The sequence below is a fragment of the Ochlerotatus camptorhynchus genome, unplaced genomic scaffold (assembly GCF_037179485.1).
Source record: "Ochlerotatus camptorhynchus isolate MF236.1 unplaced genomic scaffold, CSIRO-AGI_Acam_v1.1 ptg000429l, whole genome shotgun sequence".
NCBI lineage: Eukaryota > Metazoa > Arthropoda > Insecta > Diptera > Culicidae > Ochlerotatus > Ochlerotatus camptorhynchus.
In genome coordinates, this window is record NW_027040915.1 from 204,683 (window position 1) to 213,999 (window position 9,317).

The 9,317-nt window shown below is 42.1% G+C and overlaps 1 protein-coding gene across 1 annotated transcript in view; it reads right to left on the reverse strand.

The window, feature by feature from the left end:
• PXo (P[[i]]-sensitive XPR1 orthologue) overlaps positions 1-6,835 on the reverse strand; it is a 29,054-nt gene extending 22,219 nt beyond the window's left edge. The window contains exons 1-2 of the mRNA XM_065234076.1: positions 6,686-6,835; positions 6,004-6,157 (exon numbers count right to left, since the gene is read on the reverse strand). Of these exons, the coding sequence (XP_065090148.1) occupies positions 6,004-6,157; positions 6,686-6,754 (223 nt within the window). The 5' untranslated portion in view covers positions 6,755-6,835. The remainder of the gene's footprint in view (positions 1-6,003; positions 6,158-6,685) is intronic.
• Between the last annotated feature and the right edge of the window lie 2,482 nt (positions 6,836-9,317).

Consider the following 9,317-nt stretch of genomic DNA (forward strand, 5'->3'; position numbering starts at 1 on the left):
CGCATTATCTAACAACCACTGCCTGCAACTAATGTTGGAGGGGTCGGTAGGGCTGATTACGGATCAAAACTAACATAAATCTAACACTGAAATGATTCCGAAACTAACGCTCATTCATTGCACTTTGAGTCATAAAGTAGTTTTATTAATTTTCCTACTAATCTATCTACACACTTAGTTTTTTCTACCGAGCTTGGCTGTGCGGGTCTCGGCGGGGAGGGTTTCGCTGAGATCTCGGTGGGAGTGACATTTGATTGAGGTCTCGGATAATGCCTTTTCTAATAATCTGCCTACGTTTCGTTTTTTTTTTTGTTATCTACTTTATCCCCTTTTTATTTTTCTGCTCTTCTTTCCTCTTCTCTTCTTTTGTTTTGTTTGTTTACATATAACTAATACTAATACCTCCTTGTTTTCTCTCTAATTTGTCTACTATGTCCCACCATCACGATGAGAGATGAGCTACCGTACATGGTACACGCTCATATACACTCCCAAAATAGTATGCCGCAAGTAAGTATATCACAGAGGCAACTAAAAATCCAGAAACGAAAACCGATAACGCTGAAGATAATGAGCTGTGGTGATTTATATGACTAAATAGTATTATTTATTTATACTAACCTAAACACAACGTGGGGTGACCCAAATCCAAACGATCACTAACCAAAATAATAGACTTATCTTTTTTCAGCAGGTGTAATTTCGTATAGTTCTGTTTCTCTCTTTTCAGCAAAACAACCCAGAAAAACCTCTATAACTCTTCTCCATTCTTTTAATCTCCTACTATCCCCTATAAATGTATCGGAAACTAGTGGGACTGTCTGTGCAAACAGAAACAAGCCTGCTAGTCGAAGAAGGTCGTTATGCTATACGGTCTAGCATAGGCCTCCGGCCAGGTTTCAGTAGGTACACACTCGCTTAACGGCAGATTGGTTTACAGTGGTCGATCAGGGTGTGTGCTGATAAATTACAAAATTACAATTACATCATTATTTCATACATCAGCTTGAATTACGTTGATCGATATTACATTATTTTTTGCTGTGCACTACACCACCGGAGCCAGCAAAGTTCAACAATCAATCGTTGCTTATGCCTTTGTTGTCGTTTGGAACCAATTTTGCGAGGTAGGCGATGATTGTGCGTATTTCTTGTGTAACTTTTGAAAAGGGCCTATTTATAGCCTCAACAATACGTAAAGAGCAAATTGAAACATTGAACGTCGCGTGACGTGACAGTGGCCTGCTTACTGAGCAGAAAAACGCGGTCCCAGGTCCTTACATATCAAAGAGATTTATGGTAAAATCGCTTGTGTATCGTGTATTTTGCGAAACTCGTTGTTGTCGTTGGTTCCGGGTTTGAATGGATACAAAAATTTGAGCAACGGTATTATGTGATATGAGGGACTCGGTGGCCTTAGAGCAACCGTTTTTGCTTACTGAGCAGAACATCGTGAGTCTAATCTCAGGCCCATCCACATTCAAGATTCGTCAATCGTTTTATTTGTTAATATGACTACATGGTAATAACAGCAACTCGGTGATTAAAAAGGTGCTCGTCTGCCTAGTGGCAAACGTTTTTGCTTACTGAGCAGAAGACCATGGGTTTAGTCCTAAGTTCCTTCACGTAATATGATCGTTAGGACATCAATTCAGCTTATCGTTTACCAAAACGAACCTTGCTGCAAACCCAACCCTCTTATCCAACATCCCAGTGATTCCTCGTGGAAGTGCAGAGGTGTTCTCGGCTTCCTTCAAAGCGAGTGTCATGTCAACACAATCCTTCCCATTCCTTTCTTGACCTGTGTTCGGGCGCGCCCGGCGCTGGTATTGCCTAATTTAAGATCACCAGTTTTTACACATTGAGGATGATTGCTAGTCCCAAGCATCGTCTATTGGTCCTCTGTGTAATTACAGCTGATCTGGCAATAACAGAGTAGCAACCGTAGGCGGTCAATCAAGCTCAAGCTCAAGCTTGTACATCATTTTCATAATTTCTTTCCTTTCGCAAATATAAACAATTAACAACGCCACTGACGCCAAAATTGATTCCGGCATCACTGCCAGTGAGATTGATGCGATCCCTTTGTCCTTTTTATTCCACGATTGCTACTGTCAAATCGACCAATCAGAAACTGGCTCGGATTTGACAGCAAATTGGCTCAAAATCGCTACCCGATTGTCAAGTCCCGTCCCAGATATTCATCGCCTCAGAAGCAGAAAGATCCATCAGAGAATCATCGTCGGAGAGCAAGGCGGATAATCAAAGGTGTCACCGAAGGAAGAAATGTTAGTTTGTTTACTAAAATGAACTCTGACGATTGTATATTGCAAGTTTTGCTATAATCAACACTCCTCGTGTTTATTCAGGAAATTCACATCAAGGCATTTGCGACCAGCCTTCACCTTCCGGTCATATGAACCAGGTCCAAATCAGTCCAAATCCGAACGTAAACTGTTTTGTGTTGGCACTGTTTATGGCAAAATAGTAAACTTTTCATGAAGATTAACGACAAACAACTCACCAACACTAGCGGACCGTGAGTTTCAGCCCCAAAATATGCAGCTTAGGGAAGTTTCAATTACTCCAGGGAAGCTCCGAAAACTTCAGAAAAGGCTAAGATTTCTGGGAAGTTTAAAGATCTTGAAGAATTAGTCATTTTGTTTCGACGTTAAGTCATCAAGAAAAAGTTTTACAGTTTTGTCATCATCCACAATCGATCACTATGAGTTAGTTTTAGTTTGAGATTGTAAAGGTTTTGAGCTGAACGAAAGATGGTACAACTTTATATCCTCTGAAGAAGGCCAAGTCCAAAGACCGAAACGTTGGACATAAAACAGCCAAGCGTTCTGATCCACCAGCAAATATCCGATAAATTTAGTTTGTTTAAGTTTTATGGCGAGCAGATAACAGACCAGCTTGCCCGTACCCTAATTAGAGAGAACTAAATTGTGTGAACATTCCGAAATTAAAATTAGTGCGTAACCAGCTAAGTAACCAGCTCAAAATTTACCACGACAGCACTGCGGTGGCGAATGAACCTGCTGGGAGATTCACTCATCGTCCACTCCAGGGTTGTTAATCGATCACTGCCGATAGCGTCTGCGTTAACGTTTGCAATGAGAATTTGCATTGCAGACGTTAATACCACGTTCACATTACAGCGTATATCACGTGATATACGCTATCTTGCAATGAACACTCATACATCTAGTTTTCACTGGAAATCCTATGTATGAGTGCTCATTGCAAGACAGCCTATATTACGTGATATAGGCTGTAATGTGAACGGGGTATAACGCTGACAATGATGATGGTTATGGCAACTACGGTGGGCTGATTACATCATAGGAATGTCGCGTGACAGCCAGGTGAAAATCGTGCTCGATAACGACTCGAATGGAACCAGATTAAGATACGTGCAGCAGGCAAGGTGGACCGGCCTCGTGGAAGGCGACCTACGGAGCTTTGACAGGCTGGCGACGTGCAACTATGAATCGAGTGGAATGGAGACGACTTTCCCATCCACTACGGATCGCTGGAAATACTCTGTGGCATCGGACAGTGTTCTCTTCTTCTTGTTCCTTTATTTAACGTCGTTCTCTGTTCCGCAATCTAGTGCCAATCACCGATGGACATCGATTGCCATCCATTGACGGCAATCGAATGTGCAATGAAGGCAGCTTCCACACCTGCGTAGGATTTCGCACCCATTCACACACACGGGCCAGGACCAACGGAGATTTTTATGCCTCAGAAAAATCCCACCGACCTCGGCTGAGATTGAACCCAGACCCATTGGGGTGTGAGAAAGCAGTCACGCTTACCACTACACCACCGGCGCCGGCCACCACATGGTCTACCGCAGTGCTGCAAAATTTCTACAATACACGATAATATTGACAATTCTGCTTTGATCACTCATTTGAGCTAACAGTCATCGTCAAGGCAAACCATGTCAATTGTCAATGACAATGCTGCAGTGACGAACATGTGTAGAGTTTTTTTATTAGCTAAATTTGTAACGCAATTAAATGACTTGAGCAACACAATTACATGGAGTCGTTAAAGTGAACAAGCATCTACGTGCTGAACTGTTTGGATATCAATAATGTGACACAGAATGCACGAAATTACATTTTTGTTGCCAGGTGAATCTTTGTCATTAACGAAAAAATGAATGAGATTTTGACGAAGGTATTTGACGTAGAAATACTTCTGTGATTTCTATATGGGGGTACACTCTGTGAAAACCAAAAATGGTACAAGTCACAAAATTATGAAAGATATTGAACGTTAATAACTCAGCTGCTCTTGAACCAATTTCTAAAATTTTATCACCAATCGATCAGAAATATTTCTACGCATCGATAACATCTACTGTTGATTTTCAACAATAAACTATTAAAAATTGGTAAATGTCAAGCATTGTCCAGAAGCATCGAAATAACTAACAAATCCACCAATTACGTACATGCATATGCTGCTTCCCCAACACAGTCATCAGAGAATCGTATCTAGGCGAAACATGTCGATGTAGCATTGCTGCTTCCCCAGAGAATCGTTAGTAGACGAAACACGTCGAAGTGGCATTCGCTTCCGCTCTTCGGACGTGTGCGAATAGAGAGGACGCAATTGCGTAACATTTTGTACACTCATTGCCATATTCAGAACCACACGCCTCCAACGATCTCATAAAATGCTCTCCAGAGTTGTAATCTTGTAATCAAACTTCGAAGTAGGGGTGCAAGTTATTTTGATCGATTCTCTTCATCGACTTTCTGTTTCGTTCATAACTCGACGGCAACCACATTCATTGATACGTTTGTTGTTCTGCTTCTAAGCCCCTTAATTCAGTCATCGTCATAGAAATGAAAACTTGCATCGCACTGCTTTTGGTTCTTGGGTTACATTTGCTGGTTGCAATTCTGCTGTTCGACATTTTCGAATGACCACCAAAAAACACGGAATTACACTATTTTCTAGGGATGCCTAAAAGTCCAATTATTCGATTAACGATTAATCGTAAAGATTGCGTAAATATTCAACCGACTCCCTAATTATTTCGACTCCTTTGATTTAGCGCTGTAGAGAAAATAAATAAAAGTTCTAATTTATCTGATGAAACAGGATCATAAATTCGCCGAAATAAGTGTTAAGCGTCTTTCTGCTAAAGGCTAATATTGACCAATATGTTGAAAGAAGGAGTTTAACGGGAAAAACTAAAAAGGGGAGGAGCTTTAGCTGGGTGATACTGATATTCTGCGGTCTTCCAACCTAAGGCAGACACCAGTTCAACCCTTGTCCAGCAGCAGACGGGCCAAGAGTTGCGAGTGCCCAAACATTGAACCGAATAATATGGGATTGTCCGGTCTGATTCGCTGATCCAGCTGCCTACACGTCACCATCATCTTTCAAAGGCTTTAAGCCTGTCCTTTTCAGGGCCACCAAGACTTTCGAAAATAGTTAAATTTCTGAACATTCCTTAACTAAAATTCATATCAAAAGGTTCTTTTCAGGGCAATCATAGTCATACAAAAGAGTATAAACAGAGAGCACCATGCTCAAAACACAAGCTCCTGCTGCAGTTAAAAATAACATTTATTATATAAGAACACGTAGTCCTATGTCACCATTGCGTTCAACCCCATGTAGTTTTTTAAGGATCAAGTTTGTGAGTGACAATGTGAAAAACATTTTTGTCAATATCGGGCGAAAGTCTGTCAATGACAATGACAAATCGCAGCACTGGTCTACGGCATTGTTCGATCGTAGACCAGGTCGTTGAACCACATTGAAAAGCTATCATCATCACACTAGCCTTCTCCGCCACATAGGCGTTCTCATCGCTATGCAACCGATTCACCAGCTCACTGTAATAGTGGATCACACTGTTAACATCTATGATATACTTGTAAAACCATTCCATAATTCTGAACCAAGCAACTTTTCTTTTTTTTGCAATACTGTAAAAAAATAGTTACTTAAAAACAAACCACTCACCTGAATAGAATGTATTAATCTTAGCTAGCTCACTGTCGCAATAGTGAAAAAACTGCTCATCGAACTTGGCAAAGTACCTCGTCAGCACCTCCGGATCAACTAGCTCTGCCGATGGCGATTGCTCAACCGCTGCGTACAGTTGAGCTTTCATCTCCTACAACAAGAATACAACGATATACATTGCATGTCAATCACCTACCAAATTCCGTGTGCATCTCCGAAATAGACAGCCGACACATTGCGATCCACATTACTAATGTTTACATGCCACAGGTTGCTGTCGTTATTTACGTAGACAATGTTTGCAAACATTCCGCGGACAATGCAATGAGCGAAACGTGACCGGCATTTCCCCTCAGTTCGGTAAAAACACGTGCTCGACCGTACCTGGAAGCGGTTACAACCGGTCCGTTACCATTGCTACGGCGTCTTCGCGTTTCAGCTGTTCGTTTGTAAACAATAAATCACGCTTGCCAAATGTAAACAAGCCGAACTGCGTCGGCGTGGGAAAATCGATCGGTCACAAATGACGCACATGCGCAGCGGGGATCGATCGCACTTAATACACAGCAGAAGTGTGTAGTTCAAGTTCGCACGAGAGCTCCCTAGTTCTGTAGGTCACGATGGGTCAAACAATGCCAGGTTGTTTGGACGATGAAAATCCCTAATTGCGGCTGCTTACCTCGTACATGATGTACTGCTTCCGCCATTCCGGCGTAATGTGGGCTGCCAGATGCTCGGCAAACTTCATTTCGGGCGGCTAGCTTCGGTGCAACACTGGAAATTTAGGGAAAATCAACACATTTTGACAGCGTCAGAACCGAACAACACTCGCGCGATGGCGTTTTGTGCAGAGAACCGATGGAAAATCGAGGGGAAAATGGAAAGCGCTTGGATGGGGAAGGTGTTTTCTCGTGAAAAGTGTATCAGGATTGTCTAGCGATCGAACGACAGATGGCAATGAGGTGTAGCGCTAACATTTGAAATTGGTGATTGTGCCTTAAGAGGTATTGGGTCGCATCAATAATTTTTCCGATTTACAAGACCAATCCGTTACATTTTCTTCGTCTACCGTATAAATTCATTGCATGCCAACAAACCGACATGGAATTCACCGAAAGATAGCAGCACCTACCAACCGCCTGGTTGCCGCTGTTACCGATGATGCTGTGTCACACCACCCATGCAACAGATGCCACCCACCGTCACGCGACAGCAGTGTTTCGTCGCCACTTGGAAGTCGTAACAAATACGATTTCCCACCACTAATCGGCCAGTTTGTTTACAGGCACTCGCCGGTTCGTACATGGTTTGCGGGGCGCGTGGATTTTACTCGCGACTACTCCGTCCAAAAATGTCGTGCGATCCGTCGATGCGATAAAGTGTCAAATAAATGTTTGATGAAAATGCAGGTCAAAAGCATGTCAAAAGGAGAGGTATAGAATTGCACGTTTGAAGTTTAATTATTATCGTGAAATGTGAGTCTAATCACGTCCGGTATACGAAACGACAACATGGATTAACAGTTAGATGAAGGGCATTTGATGTCCGCAACTTGCAACCTATATTACGGATGACATGAGGAAAGTGATTTTTTTTTCTGTTTAGGAAGTGTCGCATGAATGGATATCATTATCATAATTTATGGCATCAACTAAAGCGCAAGGACCAAAGCCAGTGAACGCGCGCCTCGGAACATGTGTCACTTTGATGATGGCAATGACCTTGACATTGTTGCAGCGAAAAATATAGAAAGAGAGAGAGGGTGCATAAGGATAATCATGTGTTTCATGTATCTCTGTAGGCATATCTGCTTGTATGTAAGTGCGGAACTTGGCAAGGGCTGTGATATTGAGATCTCCTAATGATGTTCCATCAACATAAAACGCTTGAGATTTTTCAAAGTTGGATAGGTGAACGTGTAGTTGAAACCAGTGTCTTTACGCTAGAAATATGTTTAGTTACAGGGATGTAATATAAAAAATCTTACTCAATAGCAACTATGGTTTAATGTGACTGAAACCTAAAATATGAACTTATGAAAACTATATGGAAGATGCACTAGATATTCTTGACCAAAGTACAGAACTAAAGCCGTTGATCCCAGTGCATGTGCCGGCACCGGTGGTGTAGTGGTAAGCGTGACTGATTTCTCATCCCAATGGGTCTGGGTTCAATCCCAGCCGAGGTCGGTGGGATTTTTCTGAGCAAACAATAAAAATTGCTTTTGTACTGATTCTATTCGTGCTTCGTGTGTGACTAAAAAATGTCACAAATGTGATGCTTAACAAGTGTTATTTTAACGATTTTTATTCAGCTTTAGTTTGAATAATTGTTGTACATAGACCACTTTAACCTTTGTTCAGCTTTTAAACATCTGAATTTTGTGATTTTAATCAGCCGAAAGCTTAGCAGTAATGTAAATTATAAGCTTTTTAAGGCATTAAATAGTAGTCTTTTCCAACCCTTGTTCAGCCTTCTAGTTTTATTTAAAAAAATAAAATAACGGAAGACCGCTTCATATCTTGTATTTTTTATGGGATTGCTTTTACCTTGTTGTTTTTGTTGTTGTTGTTGTTGTTGTTGTTGTTGTTGTTGTTGTTGTTGTTGTTGTTGCTGACTTTTTTTTCTATATTGCTGTGATTTTTAGCCGTAGACTAGTTCATCACGTTATACAGCAGATAGTCAGGCTAGATCCTGCCTAAAAAAACATACGTTTCAATTTGACATTAACGTAACGTATAACTGGCTCTGATTACCCCGAGGATTACCCAACGAATGAGACAGACAACATTTTGAAAACTTAATGTAAAGTTAGGATTGCATCGGGGCTGTGGTGAGGACTAGGTGTGCGAACAAGGTAGAGCTCCACCGTAGGAGACAGTGCCCCGTCAGGCGGAGAAACCGCGACGGCAGAAAAAATAGAAAGGTGAGGAAAACACGATCAGTGCAGCCACCGACGGGGGGCTAGATTTGATTATACAAGTGGGCGTCCTTCAGAAAGGCGATCAGCGCAGCCAATGTTGAGGAGTCGTAACCAAGCAGATTACTGACGTTCTCCGGGGGTCCATGTTGTTCGCGTAGCTTCTGGAACTCCGAGTAGACACACAACACGTGCGCCACCGAGGCGGAGATGCTGCAAATTTAACAAACCTTGCGGAAAGGTGTCCCACCGAAATTACAGGAAATCCTCGCATGACTGGTCCAGAGTCTTGAGATGATCCGCTGGTTCTTGTACTTTTGGCTGCCCAGCCAGGAGCGTACGGTTTCCTTGATCTTCCTCAGGAAAGTGGTCCGCGACTGGAACCATTCCT